Genomic DNA, 22,974 nt, shown 5'->3' with positions numbered 1-22,974 from the left:
ACTACGACGTATGCCAGCGTGCTCTTAACGTATACAAAACTTACCCATAACGTATTCGACGTGTGCCAGCTTGGTTCGGCAAATTTTTCATACGTCGGCATACGTTGGCTAAAACGTCAAGGTGTGACAGCGGCTTCACACTTCGACGTCTAGTGCGGTTATGATTTGAATCGTCGAGCCGCAGTCTATGAATAGCCTACGCCACGTGATCGTCGGCGATATGTGCAGCGCGCTATGCATAAGTTAGATTATCGTTGGGCATAGGTTGTGAACGCCGACAACACGCTCAGCATTCGTTGGTATAAGTTATCTATATGTGATTAAAACGTTCTGTGCACGTTACTAATACGTTATTATACGCCCAAAACTTTAAAAAAAACCATCAATAGTTCAGCGTACGCCAGCGTTTTACATACATTTTGAGACCTTGCCATACGCTGGGTAAAACGTCAAGGTGTGACAGGGCCCTTAGGTATCAGATGTGAAGCTTGTGGCCAAGTTTAATGAAAATCGTGTGTTTGGTTCAAGCGATAATGACTGAAGTGTTTACGGATGGACTCACTCACTCACTCAACTACAGACACTGCTTGATTGCATTAGCTCACCTGATTAAAGCTCAGGTGAGCTAAAAATGGTGACATTTGACCTTGAAATAATTTGTCAATCAAGAAAATGTACACTCTTACATATGGGACCACAACAAATACAGACTTAACAAAATGTTCGAGTTGAAAATTGTCTGAAAGTGTTTTCTTTTACAACCCGATATCCAGTAACCAGTGTGAAGAAAGGTTGAACACTTGAGTTTTATCTTGCAAAATCTCATTAAAAAAAATTACACCATATTTAATCGGCTTTAGTTCTTTTAATCAAGGACGTAGCCTGGTGTTGGCCTAGTGGTTAGGGTGGCGGCTTGGGATCCTAGGGTCTTGAGTTCAATCCCCGTTGGCCGCTGAATTAATACACACCAGGAGGTTGACTCAGCCTGTCATCCTTCCGAGTTCGGCAAAATGAGTACCAGTGTACCGGTAAGGGGGACACTGCATCAGCGGCAAAAGCCGCGTCCCAACCAATGATGCAACCAGCAGCCACAGGCTGCCCTCGATAGGGAGAGAATCAAGGACGTGTTATGTTCGGGACATTTGTCCCCCCCCCCTGTGTTTTTATCATTACACAAAGCATCGTACACAGATCATGTGCTCATGTAGTTTGTGGAAAAACAACAACTGGTGAATATTTAAAACATTTCACTGATCAAATTTCAACATCAAAGACTTGTAAACCTGACATTCAATTCAAAACCATGGGTGTTGCAGCATGGAAATGATGAAATGAAGTTCAAATCACAACTGTTTAGTACAATTTCACTTTGAATCGTGTTCTTGTCTGTTTCGAAGTGATGTATTTAATGCAAAGTACCAAGCTTCTTCAACCTCTTGATAAACAGTTGCAGGTAGACGATAAAGTTTGAACTCACGTAGGTGGGAGAACTCACGCCTTCTGGGGAAAAACAAACATTTTGCATTTGCTTATCAAGCAGTAAGCAACACACTCGTGAAGCTCAGACACATTCAAGAACATGAACATCTCGCTCTGTAACTTCAACTTCCTCAGGAAATATATGAACCTCTGTCTACCTTTAAAACACTAATACCACTTAAAGCATCCCATAATGATTTATAAGAACCAATAAATGATTTAAAACTCTCTGAATTATGAAACACACATATCACAGGTTTTCATGCAGCTTTGAATTAACTCAGGACTTTTGAGTTGGTAACGTATCTCAGGTAACCAGTTCTTAATAAATTTCAGCAGGATACGAATTGATGGAGAGGTTGGTTGTGAACACATTTCAAGCAGTCTTGCCCAGTTGAGTGCACACAGGTTGAAGTCCGACCGGTCAGTCGCGTTGCAAGTCCCCAGAGTGTGAACTTCGTATCACCGAAGCAAGCAGATGAATCGGAGTCCACTGCATGCTGTCGAGGACCACAATATCAGACAGAGACAGAGACAGAGACAGAGACAGAGACAGAGACAGAGACAGAGACAGAGACAGAGACAGAGACAGAGACAGAGACAGAGACAGAGAGAGAGAGAGAGAGAGAGAGAGAGAGAGAGAGAGAGAGAGAGAGAGAGAGAGAGAGAGAGAGAGAGAGAGAGAGAGAGAGAGAGAGAGAGAGAGAGAGAGAGAGAGAGAGAGAGAGAGAGAGAGAGAGAGAGAGAGAGAGAGAGAGAGAATGAACCTGCAGTTTGCCATGGCGATTCGACCAGAGAGGAGATGCCTGCTTGGGTGTAATCTCCGAGATACCAGCAAGGCATTAGATTCATCGAGTACGAACCAGTAGGTAAGAACGACCAGCTTAGCGCAGGTTCTTCAATCAGGGCTTTGGAGTTGCAGAACCAGTCTCGGTTTGCATGCAGCACTCCTGATGCCCTCGTTATTGATTGCCAGTTTTTAAAATGTCATGTGCCTCAGCACATAGCTGTCCCTCACACTACTTCACATCATCTCTCCCTCCTGAATCAGCAGCAAGCTTTCGTGTTAATTCATGTGACTCGCACAAGGTCATTCAAAGCGCTGGTGTCGAGGGGTCTGCATTCCAGTATCTCTGCTGATGAGTTTGTCTTAGTCTGGTTGAGTGTGCCCCATAATAATTATTTCCCCCATTCCATTTCTGTGTATAGTTATGTGGGAGTATAGTTATCAAGCCATTTGGACATTTTGGCCAAAACACAGCTTTGTTCAAAGCACATTCAAATTCCTTTCTTCAGATCCCAGCACCACAGTTCAGTGGACTGAACTGAACAATTAACTTTAACATTAACTTTGACCTGCTTTTTAACCATATTTCAAACAAATGGAAGATATGGCTCAAGGATATTATATTGATCCATAACAATGTGAAGTTAGCATACGTTTCATTCTTTCCCTCTGATATTTCTGCACACACCAGACACATCTCACCATTCCCCCTCTTTGGTTGTTCCATTATTTGCAGGTGTAATTTACAGTGAACCTTTTTAATTAATTGTGAAGCTATTATTTAAGCCACCAAACAAGTCATGAAGATTCTGACAAGACAAAAATTACTCAGAAGTTTCTTACAGTGTTTCTACAACCAAGTGAAGAAAGTTTCTGCAACGTGTAATTATGCTGAAATATTGTACGTTTGCATTAAATGATAGTAAATACAATTACAGTGCAGTAAACCCTTGGAAACAGAAACACAGTACGTACAGTACTTTACTGTACTTGTCTCTATGGGCAGAAAACATAACGGGTAGTGTATGTTCAGGTTTTACTTTGTAGGTGATGTCCCATACGTAATCATTTAAAAAATTAGTTATGTAAGGAATACCAAGTTATATTTTCACACTTAATTACAGTAGTTAATACCTGTAATACATAAAGTAGAACTTATTAAAGTCACACAAGTCAATGATTTAAATTTTCAGAAAAAAAACGAAAAATGGTCTCAAATTGTTATGTTTGTGTTAGGACAAGGCCTAATTGGCATAACTGATTCGTTGACTTTTCTTTTTCAATAGCTATAAAAACTGTAAGATATATTATTCATGTCAATACAAGGAATAAATCAGAAATGTATTGTCCACCGCTCCTTTTCACTTCCACATCCAGGTGATGCATGATGTCATCACCGGGCGCCAAAGGAAGGGAGTACTCAGTTTTCACTCTGTTTACTACTTGCAAAATTGAGGATTTTTAAAGTATATTGGTCAGTCGATTTTGTTATTGTCTGTTTATCGCCTTCAGGTCACAATTTTAAACCGATCTTCACGAAACTTCACCACATGGTAGAGTTTCTCATAAGAAGCCTATTGTTTTTGAGGTCAAATGGTCAAAAGGTCAACACAGGCTAAAGCTCAACAACGAAGGTGGTATTTCTAAAATCCTCATTTTCATCCGATTGATTTGAAATTTGAAGAGGATTTGCATATCAGGTCACTGAATTCAACCACCAATTCTTTTTGAGGTCCACATAGGCCAGAAGGTCAACATAGGCTAAATTTCTAAAATCCTCAATTTTCATCTCATTGACTTGAAATTTGAAGAGGATTTGCATATCATGTTACTGAATTTAACCAGCCAATTATTTTTGAGGTCAACATCGGCCAGAAGGTCAACATAGGCCCAAGGTCAACAACTAAGGTGGTATATCTAAAATCCTCAATTTTCATCCAATTGATTTGAAATTTGAAGAGGATTTGCATATCAGGTCACTGAATTCAACCATCAATTATTTTGGAGGTCCACATAGGCTAAATTTCTAAAATCCTCAATTTTCATCTGATTCACTTGAAATTTGAAGAGGAATTGCATATTTGGTCATTGAATTTAACCATCAATTATTTTTGAGGTCAAATCTGTTTTACGGATTTTGTAAGTATCGTGCTTGGCATGACGTCTTCTTGTTTGTTGGGTGGTCACTCGACTACTGTTATTCTCAGGTTTTCCGTCTGTTTGTATGTATGTAATGGACAGCTCTGGAGGCCAGAAGAGTCAACCGATTTTGATGAAACTTGACTGGTAGGTTCATACCAGGATCTAGTTGTATGCTTTTGAGCACCGTTGCTATGGACGCCACCGTTGCCAAGCAACGGGACTTTGAAATTTTTGAAAAAATCCGAAAAATATTTTAAAATATTCTTTTTTCGAAAATCAAAAATCGGCTTCCGCGCTTTTATGCGCACTATAATCAACCTTTGTCAAAAAAATTCAGCCCAATCCGTCAAAAACTATGACTCGTATGCAATTATATAGCGACCACCAATGTCGCTTACCGGCTTGTTTGTTTTCTTGTTTGTTTGTCTGGGCGATATCTCAGCCATCCTTTGAGATAGGAAACTGAAATTTAGGGACAAAAGTGAAGTGCTTTCATTCTGATTGGACAAACTCAGTCGTTATGGTGAAATTTTTTTGGCAAAATTGCTTTGGCAAAAGTGCTTTGGCAAAAACGTTGCTTGTTATTTTTTGATTACTCAATTAATTGATTAATTACTTAATTATTATCGATTTATTAATTCCTTATTTATTTTCTTTCTCATCTGGGCAATATTTCGGGCACCCTTTGAGCTCGGAAACTGATATTTGGACATGACAATGAACAAGTGCTTTGGCTATAAAAGGTATTTTTGATTTATTGATTAATCGAGTAAGCAATTAATTATTCATTTTTTTGATGAATTGATTTTCATAGAATTACAGATTCGGATGAAACAGTGGTGGTTGAGGTACACTATTAGGCAATTGATTTGGAAATGAATTATTTTACGACTATTATTTATTTTAATTACGCAACTAATCACTGAATCAATCAATTATTACACACCACTCACTCCAAATCCGTCTCCATATACTGCATGGCGAGTAAGTATCATTTGTACACATTCACCTCTGAAGTACACCGCTCCCTCCCAATTCCGTCTCCATGTGCTGCACAGCGGTATCTGGCTCCCCGGCAAAGTCACGCGCTGGAGTATTTATTTATTTATTTGGCATAAGGTCGGTGTACTTTGAATGTACCTCGACTTCTTTTTATTTCTCAAAATTATTTCAACATGTACTGTACGTAGTGTTCTATTCAAATATATGCAAATTAAGGCAATAATTTAATTGTTAATATGCATCATTTATTATTTTCCCTTACACTCATAAACTTTGACTTTTTAGCAACAATATGACACCAAACATTATACTATTATATAAATGACATTAATTTTTGCCATCTGAGGGGATATTATCTTGGACTTGCCCATTTATGTATGATTTACATCATACCCCTCGGGTTCTAACCCCTCGGAGTGTTAAACCACCATTTAGGTTTTTCTCCTGTTTTCTGTCAATGTCTGAGTCCTTTTGCAATTAAATTTTGCATAAATAATGAAACCAGAAAATATGCGGGGTTGACATAATTTTTTTGACCTTGACCTAATTTTTAAGGTCATTTCATAATTATATGCATTTAACATTTTTTCACCATAACGACTAAGGTTTGTCCAATCAGAATGAAATTGCCTTCACTTGGATAGCCTAGAACAAGGTGCAGTATATAAATAGGGTCAATGGGTCTAAAGAGTCAAGGAGTCTCAGTGGTTTCAAGGGTGTCAAGGTCAAAAGGGTGTAAGGGAGGTATAAAGGGTGGAAAGGTCTAAAATGGTCTGCAGAGGTCGAAAAGGTGTAAGGGTTCTTAAGGTCTAAATGTCTAAAGGGTATTTTCCAATAGTCTGGATTTAATAGACATAGTCATGGTCCAATAATACGCAATTAATAGACGTACTCATGGTCAAACTCAAAGCAGAACGTAATTAATAAACACTCATGTGGGTCGACCGAGGGTTCACCTCGACGAGGATTCACCGTATATGCGTGTTTTTCGGTTTTATATACATATAGTATAGTATAAATATAGATAGTACAGTATAAATATAGATAATTGGATTGAAATTGTCGATTTTTTGTGCCTTTTACCTATTGACCTCAAAAACAATGGGCCTCCAGATTGTCACGACCTCAACAAGGTATTTAAGTTTCGTGAATATCGGAGTAAAAATGCGACCTGTAGGCGATTGACATACAGACAGACAGAATAAGAGACCTGACCAACCAATATACTTGCAAATCTTCTATTTCGCAAGTAACAAACAGACAAAGGTGAACATCTAACTTCCGTCCACCTTCGGTGGCAGAGATAACTAAAATGGCACCTGGTAGAGCGCATACCTTTGCCAGGCTGAACATTTTACGTTTTGTATCCCACTGACAGGCCAGATATGCATCCGGATCTTTACCAAAGTCAAATCAATTAGTTGTCATCACACACCCAACCTGTCCAACAAGTTTTGTCTGAATCCGCCCATAACTTTTTGAGATATCCTGCTCACAGCCAAACAGGTGAAAACATAATCCCCATCCACCTTCGGTGACCGAGCAACAAAGAAATGAAAACTGGAATTAAATGTTAAATCAAATTGGCATAATTAAAGAGCCTTCATAAGGAGCTAAAATGGGATAAAGAATGAAATAGGGGTTGCGTTGCGGCTCGATGTGGTATTGCGTTTTTGACCGAATTTGAAAAAACGGTCCAAGGGGTCTAAAAGCTCACCGAACTCTTCTTGGTATGTATTTGGGTTGATGACCCATTCCCTAGGTCATATTCAACAACCCCTTGTTACCCTGCCAGAATCTAAGCTTTCTGTACAGCACATCACCTCTTTTGGCCCCGTTTTCTCTAGTTTATGTCATCAACTCTACAAGTCTATCTTGCCATGCTCTTCTCTCCAATCATTTGAAATGGCACCTCATCATTGTCTCATATGTCCCTCATAGCAACTCACAAGCTTAAATTCCCATTATCTAATCACTAACATTGCCCCCATGATTGTCTGCAGCTTATCTACTCACTATGATGTTATCGGTCTCTGCCTCTTGTCTGGCTGTTGTAACTTGCCCTTTGTTATCCAGCTGTTCCATGGGCGAAAGAAGGCTGTGGCAGTAAGGAGATGGTGGGCGAATTGGTCCGACAGGTGTGGCGCTGACTTACTCGACAGAGGGCGCTCCAAGACTTTGTGTTTTTAAAATGAGACTGGCTCTCATCAAAAACGAGAGATGAAAGCAAGCAAAGTCTCATCATCTCATAACTCTCATCAGGTACAGTAATTGTCAAAGAAAATAATAATCACGTGGACCCGATATGATATAATGCTTCGTGGCTTTTTCCGTATATTTTAACAATTACAAACCAAGATTCCAAATGTTTCTCGGCTGGTGGAGGAGTTGAATGATAGAGGATCAAATGGGGGGAGTGAGACAAAGATCACACAAGATGGATGAGTGTGGGAAAGGAAAGTGAGGTAGGGATCAGCAAGAGTAGAAGAGGGCAGTATGGATCTCGGGAAAGGCATGAGATGAGGATGGATAGCTTGATATTCTTGGAGGGAGGAGCACGAGATAAAAGACAGACACAGAGGGAGTCAGTTCCAGAGATGATATTATGGAGGAATGAAGGAATGGAGATGGCAGTTCAATTTAGAATTAGGAAAGATATCCAGGTACTGTATAGGATTCTGGAAGAACGTGTTGGACGTGGTCGGGTTGTGGGAGGATGGATGTGGTGAGAAGGGTGAAGCCAGAAGTGAGGCAGTAGGAAACTGATTCATCAACATGCTTGTGGTGGGTGTGAAGCAGACCTTGGGACTCAGCCTTCTGCCGAGAGATGTCAGCAACACGGATAGCCTCGGAATCGATTCCCATGTTGCTCCTGGAGGAGCAACATGGGAAGCAGCTGCACCAGCCCAGAGTGGGGACCCGTACTCCATGGTAATATGGATGAATATATATATATATATATATATATATATATATATATATATATATATATATATATATATATATATATATATATATATATACACACACACAAGTATGTGGAGAGGTCAATTATGTAAACCAAGAATGAGGTCTGACCTAAAATGTTGCTTTGTGGGACAGCAGCTTCAAGGGGTGGGGGGAGTTGGTGATCTTGAGACAGAATGCCATCAGGAAATTATCATTTTTCCATTAAGATTGCCAATGCCATCATCTTCCCTCAAGGTTAACATCTGCCATCAAGAGATTACCAAGAGATATGTCATAAAGATGATTCTCATATGTAGAGCAATAAAGCAATGTTAATGATCTTGATATCATGGGCAGAAATCTGATTCTGCTGGTAACTACGTAATCCACGAACTGCTGCAAGATTAGGGAATCTTGTAGTTTGAGAACATTGTGCATTGACAAGAATGGAAGGTTCTGGGATATGAACATACAACAAAGCAGGTTACTCAGACGAAGGCGATGTAAGTTTTCAGATGATCCTGTATAATACACTGTATATGTTTAATTAAATTTAACCCCATCCAATTGCCCTCCCCCTCCCAACTCACCCTCTTCTCCAAGATCGCACGCACACACACACACACACACACACACACACACACACACACACACACACACACACACACACACACACACACACACACACACACACACACACGCAAGATGGTGGCGAGGGGGAGTTGGCGTATTTATCGCCTCCCTCTCATCTGGGATGGAAAGGACTGATGGCAGCGTCGAATACAGCAGTTCAAAAGGCAGTGAAGACTGAGCCAAAAACGGCAGCTTCGATGGGACGAGATGCGCATGATCAGCCAGGTATCACGTCATTCGACATGAGTTTGTGACGCAGCCTGGCCATGCAGCTTGACGAGACTTGTTCACCCAGTGCTACCGGGACAGAAGGCCCGTGCTTTGGCGAAATCCCTCTTACAAAGTTCCACCCGGTGAGGATGAGAGAGACTGAGTTTTGTGGGATTGAGGACCGTGCCAAATACAATGACTTTGATGGGAGTGAGAACCGAGTCGAGGATGGAAGCTTTGGTGAGGCATAGGGCCACACATGTGGTGCCTGGAGTCAGGCTGATCGACATGCGTTTGGGACATGGCTTGTTGGGTTTTGCCGACCCCATCATGCTGAGAACGAAAACCTGAGCTTTGACGACTCCCTCTTTGCCAAGTTCCTTCTGCATGGCACTGAGTTCTGTGGGATCCAGGACCATGCCGAATACAATTATTTTGATGGGAGCAAGGACCAAGCTGGGGGCAGCAGTTTTGGTGGGGCAGAGGGCTGCATGGGGGATGCCCAGAGTTGTACTGATCGACATGCATTTGGGACATGGCCTGGTCTTGCCTTCAGCTTGTTGGGTGTTGCCGACTCTATCCCATCTAGGAAGGATGAGACCAAGAAAGAAGAGACCGAGACCGGGTATACCCCATTAGCCACACGGGAGGTCACTTGGATCGACATTGTCACCACTTCTGGGAAGGTCCTGTTAAATGGAGCATGGATAAGGAGACGGCTTGGTCCATGAGTCATGGTTCCTTGCTGGGGTGAAGTTGGATGCTTCAGCACCAGGGAATGCTCCATTCAGTCTGAGAGGCTCAAAAGTGGAGATGATGACTGGTGGTGGCGGCACAAACACACGCACGCACACATATGCATGAATCGGGATTTACACATACACATGCACAATTGTGATTGTACATGGACTTGAATCGTGATTATACACATTATATACACACATATTGATATGTGATCATACACATATTACACATGACATATACATATTGTTACGGATTTCAGAATCGTATCCGACTTATACATACAAACATTTTGGTCCTCAGACAGATATTTCCCAAAATGCATGTCCAGGATAGACCCATCCCTATGTCTGGTGGGATTCTAACTTTGATGCGTTGAGAAGGGTAAAGAATAGATTCCCTTGCTTATGGGAAGGCCTTTTTCTCTTTACGGCAGACACATTCATGCACGTGAGATAGCCGTTAGCCCAACGGAGGCTCGTCTAACCCCTTTCCATCAAGACACATTGGCTTGGAGGTGCACGATTTATTTACACCTTGGACTTACAGGACATTTTATTAAGCACACCGTGGGCTTTTCGTACAAGCACAAGCACATTTACACCTTGGGCGCGAACTGGCTCTTTTTCGTATCAGGTTGAACATTGAGGTAGTAATTGCCCGTTGACATATTGTGAGCACTTCACGTTTTTGCTCGGTAATTTTGGCAAATGGCTGCTTTCTGCCGTTCGTCCAGCACCACAAACATGACATCATAAGGAAGGAATGATCGCGAGATTGGGGGTTTTGTCACGTGCAACAATGCGCCAATTGGCAAAGTGGATTTGGCTGAAGTCTGCTTGAGGCTCCGCCCAGATGGGTCGCCTATAAAAAGGACGAGAGGACCATTTTTCTATAGTTGGCGACAGCTGGTGACTGCTAGTTTCAGCTCCAGTCAGCTCCAGTCAGACAGTTGGTGAGCAGGCAAGAGTTGAGCTTGTGACAGTTGGTGACAGCTGGGTGATGGCTATTTTCAGCTCCAGTCAGACGGTTGATGAGCTGGCGACAGTTGAGTTTGTGACAGTTAGTGACGGCCTTGCAGCCTTGCAGCTGTGATCGCTGGTGACAGCTTCATAGTGCCTCACAGCTCCTTACAGCTGTCCTTTGGTTGTGACTCCTGGTGGATCCTGACGATGGGTGACGCTTGAACTGTTAATTCCGGTTCTGCTCGAGACCTACTCTTGGCGTACCTGATTCTTGGCTTCCCTAGTTCCTGGGGGTGACGACGTGACGTCGATTGGTGTTCAAGCCCGTTTTGTGAGTGGGTGCACGGCAAGGCAGGGCGCTGGCAACGGACTGAGGCATGCTCACACATTTTGGGACGTTTTCTTTGACACACGACGACTTCTACTTGATAAGCGAGACTGGATTTCTCTTCACCCTGAATGATCTGCTGTGTACCCTTGTCTCATATTTAATCGGGAAGTAAGGCATGGTGATAAGCATCTGCTCTTTGTCTGTTTTTCTATCAATGCCTGATTAATTCTTTATTTGCTTGAGATTATTTTGATTGATTTGAATTTACTTATTTTCACCACAAGGGAATAAAAAGTTCTTTTGTTTATTTTTTTTTCCTTATTAATAAATTCCTTGTTGACGTTTCAACCATTCCGTGCTTGTCCAAACCTAGATAGACTGGGAGGTAACTACCAAACAAATTGACCTGTCATAGTCGGCACACACCAGCGGTTAAACGCTCAGCCACCCAAATTAAGATCTAATCAAGATAAGATTGGTGTTTTGCCGAGGGTGCGCTCCCCATTCAGGAAGCCACGTGACCTCTAGTTAAACAGCAAAATTAGACGGTGGACACTGGAACTCATGGTTAACCGATTGGCATTCGTGGTTCTAAAGCAACCCACCGTACCACAAATTTAATTGTTAGCAGTGGCTCTTCAGAGGAGAAACGGGGATTAACCCCCTCATAATACACTCAGTACCTGTGACCGTAACAATATTATATTATACATACATGTTGATATGTTTGTTACTTGCAAAATCGAAGATTTTTCAAGTAAATTGGTCAGTCGATTTTGTTATTCTATTGGGTCGCCGAAATAGGTGACCCCTATTGTCAGTAATTGTCTGTTTGTTCGTTTGTCATCAGCATAATTGGTAGTAAACGTGGGTCGATTTTGACCAAACTCGGGTGGTAGGTACATCTTATGACCTAGTGCTTTGGAAATTGTGATGGTTGCTAGGGACGCTTTGGTTCCCAAGCAACAACCAAAAAACCTTCAAAATCGGTAACGTTCACGCGAAAGCAATTCCGAAAGCCATTATCCCACGTAGGGTTATGAAATTGGGCACGAATGATCTACAGGTGATGCTCTATCAAATATATTCTGGTTTTTGTGATATATTGAATACTTTACCCGCAGCGCCCCCTACAATTATGGTATGCGCGAAAATTGGCGAAACTTGAAGGCCCCCTATCGACCAGGTGAGTGCATCGATACGAATGAAACTTTGCAGGTTCATGGTTCTCAATGAGTACTACAACTTTGCCTCAGGAAATATTGACGGATTTCGCTTAGGTCAGGGGTCAAAGGTCAATTAGTGCAAAAATCGATAATATGCAAGAGCTGGAGGTGCCTTCACGCCGAATGCTACTCCTCCGAGGGTTATGGTCAGATGGTCATGAAAATTCACACTAATCATCTAGAATGCATTGTGCACAAACGATCGAGCCAGATTTTCGATTTATATCTTTGTTCACCCAAAGCACCCCCTCAAACTTTGGGGAATTCCGATATCAAACCGCATTTTCAGTACTTTTCATTCAAATTGATACCGAGTAGTTATCAGTAGATGGAACTCGATGAGATTTGGTATGCATAATCTTAAGGTGATTCTCTATCCGCGATATGACATCCATTTTTTTCTATATCTTATAGTTTCCAAATGGTAACCCTCTCAACTTGGGTGTCCGAGGGCCATTGAGCATTCCTGCTGAAAATTCAAAGTACACTAGCTCCAAGACGGTTGAACCGAATCGAATGAATCTTTACATGCTTATAGACCGTAATGAGTACTACAACTTTGCTCATTTGCATAATGACCTATCTCAAGTAGGTCAGGGGTCAAAGGTCTATAAGTGCATTTTTAAGGCGAAATTACCATTCAAGGCACCCTTGCTCCTATACGGATTAACCGATACGAATGAAAGTTCATAGGTACATAGTACTCAATGAGTACTACAACTTTGCTTCAGGACATATTGACCTATCTCGGCTAGGTCAGGGGTCAAAGGTCAATGAGTGCATTGTTCGGGCAAAATGACCATTCAAAGCCCCCTTGCTCATATACGGGTTAATCGATTTGATTGCAATTTCATAAGTACTTAGTACTAGATTAACTCAGATCAGCGGTCAAAGGTCATCAGATGCTCGGAGACCAATGGCCACCTACCGGCTTGTCTGTTTGTTTGTCTGTTTATCGCTTGCAAGTCACAATTTTAAACCGATCCTCATGAAACTTGACCACATGGTAGAGTTAGTCATAGGCAAGAAGCCTATTGTTTTTTTTTTTTTAGGTCAAAAGGTCAACATATTTGTCAAATTTTTAAAACACAATTTTCATCTGATTGACTAGAAACTTGAACAGGATTTTCCTGTGAGCTTACTGAATTCAACCACCAATTATTTTTGAGGTCAACATTGGCCAAAAGGTCAACAACTTAAGTGAGATTTCGAAAATCCTCAATTTTCATCGGATTGACTTGAAATGTTGAAGAGGATTTATATTTCAGGTTACCAAATTTAACCAACAATAATTTTTGAGGTCAACAAAGGCCATATTTCTAAAATTGTCAATTTTCATCCAATTGACTTGAAATTTGAAGAGTTGCATATTTGGTCATTGAGTTCAACCACCAGTTATTGTTAAGGTCAAATTTCTTTCATGGATTTTGGAAGTATGATGCTCTGCATGACATATTTTCTTGTTTATTTATTTATTTGTTTGCAGCTTATGGCTGCTTGGTTGCATCATTTTCTCAGGGCATGGTTGTGCCACTGATGCAATGCCCCCTGTTACCAGTAAGTTCCATCCATCTATCAGGACCATGTTCTGTGCAGAGCATTGGTGCTGCTTAAGCAGTCTCCTGGGCTATTGGGCACAATCATGGATGGGTCGCCACTCTGACACAGGATACCAGCAATCTGGCACTCATTTTGCCGACCTCAAAAGGATGACAGGCCGAGTTCACCCACCTGGTATTAATTCAATGGTGAAGCGGGATTTGCACGCAGGATCCGAGGATCCCAAACCTGTCACCCTAATCATTAAGCCAACACCAGGACATGTTGATGTGTGATCATACACATATTATACATATTTTATACACACACGCCAACGGAAAAAGATACTTTGAGATGGGGTAGGTCTCTGTTCCATCTCCTCAAACCTGCGAATGTAGATAACAACCAACGACACACACACACACACACACACACACACACACACACACACACACACACACACACACACACACACACACACACACACACACACACACACACACACACACACACACACACACACACACACACACACACACACGAAAACTCCTTACCATCTATAAAATGTTTTCAAAAACCAGTGCAGCCCGATAATGTACCTGCCGAGTCGAGATGGAGGGAGTTGCCTGATGGAACTCAACCAGGTGCACACAGTGACGAGTGTAGATCTAGTTGAGTATGTGAAATGCTCAACAGATTTTCGGATTAATTTGTCAACAAACATGAACACAACAAACCTGAAAAAGTATCCCTAATTCACTTTGTAAAGAATTTCCAAAAAAAAACACAAACAACTGGGAGAATGATAATAGAGCAGGAAAATACAAAAAACAATTGGACCGAGTTGGGATCGGCAAAGAAGGTTCATTGGAATGTTTAAGAAGAGGTCAGCTCAACTGGGATGGAGAACGAATAGTAATAAATACCCAAGATCAAGGACACCGCACCAATGGATTTAAAAAGATGGTGGGACTGAGATAGACGGACAAGTGTCGGTTCTGCAAGACAGAAACAGAAAGTACTAGTCACCTGCTTTCAGGATGCAAAAAACTATCAGAACAACTTTACAAACAACAGCACAACAAGGTATGCAAAATGATTCATTGGCATATCTGCAAAAATTTCAACTTCTCAGTTCCAGAAAACTCATGGAAACATGAACCAAGGGCAAACATTGAAAATAAGGAATCATGCTCACGTACAACCTGATGATCCCATCGAGGCTGAACATAGAAAACAAGGCCTTGTGACTGGACATCATTCTCAGGAACAAAAAGGAAAATACATCATTACTGATTGAGGTTTCAGTACCCAGCGATTTTGGCTTAAATAACACAGAAATCAAGAAAATGACCAAATACCAGGTTTCAGACAGTGTTTCAGACTCCATGTTTTTTTTTTAATTTTTTAATTTTTTTTTGGGGGGGGGGGGTCGCGGCTACAAAAGGTTGAGAACCACTAAGCTAGACATTACCTCGATGTGTTTCGACTTATGAGTAACTTACAAGTAACGTGTGGCCGACGTGTGTCAACGATCGCGTAACGTGCCTACAACACTTTACTCATAGGTTAGAAATAAGTTTCGGGTACGCTAACCATTACTCGACGTGTTTCGACTTATGAGTGACTTACAAGCAACGTGTGTCGACGTGTGTCAACGATTGCGTAACGTGCCTACAACTTATGCCAGCGTATGCGGAATGTGTGAGTCATACACTGGCATAGGTCAGAAAATTTCAAGCATGGAAAATTTGTCTAACACCTCAGCATACTACGACGTATGCCAGCGTACTACGAAAAAAGCCAGCGTACTATGACGTATACCAGCATGCTCTTAACGTATACAAACTTAGCCATAACGTATTCGACGTGTGCCAGCGTTTTAGCCAAATTTTGCATACATCAGGCATACGCTGGCTAAATCGTCAAGGTGTGACAGGGCCTTTAAGAGCGTCAAAATTGCACCACCGGTGATAATTGGAGCAAGAGGAATAATAAAGAAGAAACTCACTGAGATTTTGAAAACCATCCTCGGGAATATTACCACAAACGTACTACAATTGGAGGCAGTCCAGGGTTCGGTGACGATCCTGAAAAGAGCCCTCGGAATAAAACTCTGGAGAACGACAAAGTTGAACAGCTTGGTCCGTGAACTGTGATCCCTTACCGAAGTGAAGGTGGATACTTTTAACTCCTGGGAGGACTTCGTTCCATCTCCTAAAACCCGCAAGTGGAGATAACAACCAACGACACACACACCAGCAAAATGGATTGTGATTGCCATGGTGTTTTTGTCATAATGCCATGATGTCATAATGAATCATTCCATAGATTGTTTTTGGCAATGACAGTTTATTTTGGATAATAATGGAGAAATTATGATGGAAATCTGAAGATTATAAGCTTTAACATTTTCAACCCATAACCATAAAACAACTTTGCGAGCGAATACTTTAAAGACGAGTTAAGTTATAAGGGCATGGCCTGATGAACTCAAATACAGTTTTGCTTGTCTGGCAAATTCATGAAAAGTTACGGCGAATTCAAGGTGATCGGTGAAACCTCAACAGAGCAAAAAGTCATTCGGACCGACATGCGTGTGTCATACAGCCAACCCTTACAGCAATCACACTGCAGTTCATGAACAGGAAAGGACCTTCAAAAAAAATTCAAACATGTTAAAGCACGACACATGAAAACCGACCATCACGAGAACCGTTACTTCGAATATTTGGGGTGCAGGAGCATCAATCTGTACACACCTGGAGATAAATACAGACATACATGGGTAAGCTGTCTAGCAGCAGAAATAAACGAATGCAGAGAAATAGTTGCATCCACTACGTATGGAAAACTAGACTGAAATATACAGAAAACTGTCTTGTGACGACATAACGATGGAAGTACGATGTTTTGTGTGCAGTGTCTGCTCATGGTTAATCGACTCATCTTTTATGGACAACAGTGGACATCACACAGGATTGTGCAGAGATGTATTTGCTGTGCCCTGCTGTGTATTTCCTTATACAAGCAATTCGTAGCCCGACTGACAGTGTTGAGGCACCTTGGATGGATAATCATTTGTTCTGGTAAAACAGAAGGAAAGAAAGGGTAAGGAAGGCAATTGATTCGTTTCTATATTCGGTGCTTAAAGTGATGACGAAAACATGGGGTTCCTCGTTCTGTCTCTTTATTATTGTCGACACGTGGTAAGTGGGAAGGGGCGAGGGTGTGGGCTGTTGAGTTTGATGAAGGGAAGGAAACATGATAGGAGAGAGACTGAAGGGTAAGGGAGCATGTGGAGGGAAGGGCAAGAAGTTTGGGAGGCGATAGAAGAAGCAGGTAGAAAGTACCAGCAGGAGTACCTTGCGTTGCCTGGTGCACTTATAATCCTGTTAGCATTTTGGAGAAAACATTAAAAAAAAAAATTGTGGGGGCCTAAAACATTTCCCTACACTCACTAAGGAATGGAGTCGGGGATCATTTAAGATTACCTTTCACATAGTTACAAAGGCTTAGGCACTATATAGTGATTAAAAAAACAATCCAAAGAAACCCAACTGTTTTTTTCTCTTCAAAATTTTCAAAATTTTTTTTTTGCCTAAAGCTCTCCCTGGCACTAACTCACTGATGGACTTCTGAAAGTTTGATGAAGACCCATTCGGCCATCTTTGAGAAAAATAGCAACACACACAGACAGACAGACATCTCTCTGATAGTACAGACGAGCGAGGTACCCGTGCTATGCAGGGGAGGGGGCCTACACCTCAAAAAAAAAGAAAAAGGTTGCACCAATAAATTCCACATTCCTGTGACACCTTAAATCAAATGTCAGGCATGGACAGCCGGTTCGTGAATGACTTGGGCAAAAAACTTACTGCAGCTGACCCCAACAGAAGTAGGTGGATTTCAATGGCGAAACTGCAAATGCCAAATCGGCAAATGTCACCGGGGGAAACCGTCACATAATTTCCTCATTCTGCTGTGAACTCAATATCTCTATACTTTTGCTCCAAACAGCATCATTCCAATCACAAATTAATACTCCACCATTAATATAACAAAATACAAACACTCGTGAGGTAAACTAATATACATGATGCCTTTTTAACGTGACAACCAATACAGACGAATCTGCCGGCAAGAAAGGGCGGATACAAAACACTTCATACGGATCGAAAATTAAAATCATAATTGCATTGAGAAATTTATGAAACCTCCCATCCACCTTTGGACATCCGCTGGGACCCCAAAACGTTCCACAGAAGGTTTGATGGGGCTAGCCCCAATATTGAGGGAGTAGTTCAGGGACGGACAGACAGACAGATACTCATGCTTTATCATAAAGATACAGGATGAGGGAGAGGCAGTCAAAACTATCACAGCGTTTGGGTACGTATGTCATAAGTAGAGATCGGCCTTAACAGTAACGTGGAACCATCTATGTACAGTTTTGTTGCAACCTTACCATAGACTTGTGCAGCGTGCTATTTTATGCCTCCGCTGACAAAGTCGCCCGAGTCACTATGTTTTCAGGTTGTCTGTCCGGCTGTCCATCCGTCTGTTCGTGATAGGTTTTCGTTCCTTTGATAACTGAAGAACGGCTAATGGGATCGAAGTCAAACTTGGTACAAGTATGTCGAATAATGAAAAGATTAACTGATTAGATTTTGGGGTCAAAAGGTCAAAGGTCAGGGGTCATGTTAGGTAAAAAAAAAATGTGATCGCACTAACTTGTGAACCAGTGATGGGATTTTGACCAAACTTGGGATAAGTATACAGTATGATGCAAAGATGAATTGATTATATGGCGGTATCAAGAGATCAAAGGTCAACAAAGGTCAAAGTCTGTGATAGGTTTTCGTTACCGCGATAACTTAAGAACGGCTGAAGGGATGTGAACAAGTTTTGTATAAATATGTATAATGATGTACACATAAACTGATAAGATTATGGAGTCAAGAGGTCAAAGGTCATATCAGGTAAGAAAAGTGATATTTGAGAACTGCTGAAGGGATTTAAATCAAACTTTGTACAAGTATGTATTATGATGTAGTAATGTGGGCAGAGGCATATCTGTCGACGTCGCGACGTCGAAAAATGCCATTATTTAAATTTTTTTAAACATGGTCTCGGCTCGTGGAAGAGTTAGGACACAGAACAGAGCAGGACACAACATAACAAAGGGAACAGCAGGAGAAAGGGGACACACCATTAGCAAGGTAGAGGGAGGAGGTAGACGGAGATGGACAAACAAGGGATGCAGGTAATGATGAGGGGTAGGAAAGAACGCAAGGGGTGGACAAGATTGATATACATAAGCAAAATTTTGAGAGGAATGGGGGTGGTTTAACAGGTAGAGGAAAGATCATGGCTTTGGATGAGGGATGACCTGAGATGGTGGTGAACAACTGTCTTGCAGACTGGGAGGGAAGAATGAGATTGAAGAGAGTGTGGAAGGTGGTTCCACAGGTGGGAAAAGAAAGGAATAGAGGAGTGGAGGTGAGCAGTGGTTCTGGATTTAGGCAGTATCACTTGGAGGGGGTTGCTGGTGGACCGTGTGCATTCTGCAGATACTTTATGTTTGGGGGTGGGGGGGGGGCGGGACAGAGTACAGAGAGGGCCTAGTGATAGGCCCATAGACAGCTCCATCGCTAGAGATTCCAATGATCTTGAAAGCCTTGGTTTCCATGGCATTAAACTGAGCAAGATGTGAGGCAGGGGAACCAGCCCAGAGGGGAGAGCAGTATTCCAAGCTGTGGATGAAAGCCTTGCAGGTGGAGAGGAGCTCAGGTTTGCCAGGTACGTATGTTTGACTTAATTATTGTTCATACATTTTTTTTTCCCACAGATGCAATGTACCAGAGGTTTGGACAAAATGATTCCACATTGGGTGAGGATGACATATGTAAAAGAAATGAGATGAAAGTGCAACAATGCATCCCGTTTGCATCATGATGTTTAACTTCCATCCATTGCTACTTGCAGTAAATTTAATATGAGAGAGTGCTGAAAAGTAATGCCTCCTATTATTTTTCTTCAAAACTGGTAAAGATATTTGAATGAAATAAAGTGCAGTCTGCACATTAGTTTTTCCCACCACTGGGTGTGATGCCTTAGTGCTATGTTCGTTAAGATGGCAGAAGACAGCACGACATTGTCAGTGCTGTGAAATGTGAAGCACTGGAGATGAGAGTTTTGATGACTGACTGGAGAGGAGTTGCCTGGAGATGAAAGTTGTGCTTCATTGCAATCATCCTGAGAGTAAGAGACAGTCAATGGAGCCCACCACAAAGGATCACCAGCCCCGACTTGGCTTCGTCAGATTTTCATCTCTTATCTTCCCCAAAATTAAGGATCACCTTCTTGGAGAACATTTTTCTTCCGATGATGATGATGATGTCAAGGCTGCAGTGAAGCACTGGTTAAGTCAGCATGACACTCAGTTATTTTGTGGCAGCATCACAAAACTACTTGAACGTCGGAAGAAATGTGTGGACCGCAGGCAGCAGTGGTTATGTTGAGAAATAAATATGAAATATGGTAGAATAAAGATTGATGTTAGTATCTGTCTGTTTCCTTCAAATATCTTTACCTGTTTGGAGAAAAGGAATAGGAGGCATTACTTTTCAACACGTCTTTGTACATTTGTTTTGCGAGATTGCTTTTTTGTTTTTCTTTTCACACTTTGAAGATTTGTTTGTTTTCACTTTTACCTTTTTCGTACTTTTAATTAAAAAAAAATGTGACATTGTTCTTTGAATCTCTCAATACTTTATAGGTATAGCAGTGGCAGTTGTGGTGGCACTGCTACAGCCAAGAGGTGAATGCTCACTTCAGGCGTGGTCATATAATTGTGATAGAAACATGGTAGTACTTTGTTATGAACAAAAGTAGTATCAAAAGTGTGAAATAATTTAAAATAAACTTAAATATGACTACAGAACAACCTGAGTATGATTATAAAGCAACTTATTTACGATTACAGACCGATTTAGTACCAACTTAAGTATGACTAAAAAGCAGCCTTAATATAACTACAGACCAACTTAGCAACAACTTAATTATGACTACAGACCAACTTAAAATGACTACACAGCAACTTTAGAAATTGTACAAATTGGGCCAATTCACTGTACAAAGGGCCAAATAACTCAAGTCAAACTTGAGTACAACTATACATCAACTTTAGTATTGTACTGGCACTTGGGGAAACAACCGAGCTAAATGACTTGTTACTTGAGCATAATTTTTGCCCAGGAAGGTAATAAACTCCTCCTCCTCCTTCATATACAGCACTAGGCTGCCATCATTAGCTGAGGGCACAATTGTGCCATTGATGCAATATCCCTATTACCAGTTCACTGGCAATCATTTCACCAACCACAGAAGGATGACAGGCTGAGTCAACCCCACCTGGTGTTAATTCAATGGTAAACAAGGGCTAAAACTCAGGATCCTAAGATCCCAAACCAGCAACCCTAACTGCTGAGCCAACACCAGGCTTGTTAGATCGTCAACGATGCCGGACCATATCAGGCTAACTGTTGGTACAGCTGGCAGGTGTCTAGCCAGAGTCGGTCATTGGTGTTGACTATATCTGTGTTATATTTCCTTCAAAAATTCACCATATGGTCAGCCACACTCTAATGATGGTGTGATAATGTCTGGTCTTTCCAGAGTCGAAAATGCCACAATATAATGCTCGTGCCTTGACTAGTGTCCTCGTTCCTCCTGGTTGGAGAGGTGAAGGTGAAAATATAACATGGCTGTGATGGACTGTTTTCAATGTCTGCATTTTCTTGTCTTATGGATCCCATGACGGAGTTATAAGATATTAAAAAAAAATTTGTTGAAAATTGGATGAAGATATCTTGCCTGTCATGTCGTCATCCTCTCCTTGAAAATCAATTTTACCTGAACATAATCACCTATTAATCTCTCCAATCTCTCCTCTCACCCCCATTTCCAGAAAGATGGCCACACAGCTTTAATCCCTTAACACCCGTAGTCTATATTCCATGTTGTCACTTGCATGAGCACCATGGCAAAATCGTAAGTTCCTGCCTTCGAGTCTGCATTCAGGACATGGCTGGTGACATTGAGAGAGTGATTCTGTAGCTGCAACTGGGGCAAACTCATTTGAATTCTTTAAAGCTAGGCTCAGTACTCCTTTATAAGTAGTAGTACACAGTCATCCGTGAAATTCAAGCGATGCAGTACAATTATTTCCATCATCTGTATATCACTTCAGAGGCATGTGAACTATAAAGTTGGTTGCTCGGCCTCAAAGGGAGACTGGCTGGCTTTGCTTTCAGAGAGTGTGGCCTGCACTTTGTGATGCATTACTCAAGACCTTTACCCATGCTGTTCAAATTTGATGAAACAGCCAAGTTAACCTTTCTTGTAAAACTGAGCAGAAGAAGCAGCCTTTTTCCACCCCCCCTACAATCCCATCACCTTCCTTCAAAATAACAGAGTTTAAGATCAACTGTAACTCTAACATTTGATATCATTCGAGCCAGCTCACAATCATGCATAATTTCGCTGTCTTTGCCACTGAAGAACCATAAATCAGGTGGAACTTCAAGTATGCTTAACTGACGGAAGGATGAATATTGCTGTCTAGGGAGCTTGCATTCCTCGAAAGTGGATAGTATGCATCACATCTATTTATGAGTCGTGCTCTATCTTCGGTAAGTGTTTGCATTAGGAGAAAAGACTAAGTTATGGCATATATGGTAATGATGCTTGCGCCTCACGTGTCCTCTGATTACCAGTGGCTGGATTGACAGCTGTGCAAGATAGATTGTGCCATCCACGGTGTAAGGCCGTACATCGACTCCTGTGGGTTCGAGTCGACCTTCCTTCAGCAACCTGCTCATTATCTGCGAGGACACAGTGTGAAAGATAAGCACGAGGCATATTAAGCGAGATAAGGCGGTCAGACGTAAACTGCAGACAAAAATA

General features: G+C 41.6%; 1 protein-coding gene and 1 long non-coding RNA gene across 2 annotated transcripts in view; one reads left to right on the top strand and one right to left on the bottom strand.

Moving 5' to 3' along the window:
- Positions 1–1,414: 1,414 nt before the first annotated feature.
- The window catches only part of LRRC34 (leucine rich repeat containing 34), a 71,038-nt gene continuing 49,478 nt past the window's right edge, over positions 1,415–22,974 (bottom strand). Inside the window, exons 11-12 of the mRNA XM_085899182.1 lie at positions 22,782–22,892; positions 1,415–1,500 (exon numbers count right to left, since the gene is read on the bottom strand). Of these exons, the coding sequence (XP_085755308.1) occupies positions 1,492–1,500; positions 22,782–22,892 (120 nt within the window). The 3' untranslated portion in view covers positions 1,415–1,491. The remainder of the gene's footprint in view (positions 1,501–22,781; positions 22,893–22,974) is intronic.
- On the top strand, positions 1,728–21,749 carry LOC147019018 (uncharacterized). Its single transcript, XR_015062614.1, has 3 exons — positions 1,728–2,348; positions 7,487–7,672; positions 19,856–21,749. It is a non-coding gene; the product is annotated as an uncharacterized LOC147019018 (long non-coding RNA).

Source organism: Eptatretus burgeri, chromosome 10 (genome assembly GCF_056783735.1).
Source record: "Eptatretus burgeri isolate ZD-2024b chromosome 10, Ebu_testis_v1, whole genome shotgun sequence".
NCBI lineage: Eukaryota > Metazoa > Chordata > Myxini > Myxiniformes > Myxinidae > Eptatretus > Eptatretus burgeri.
This window is presented reverse-complemented; position numbering and strand designations above follow the sequence as displayed.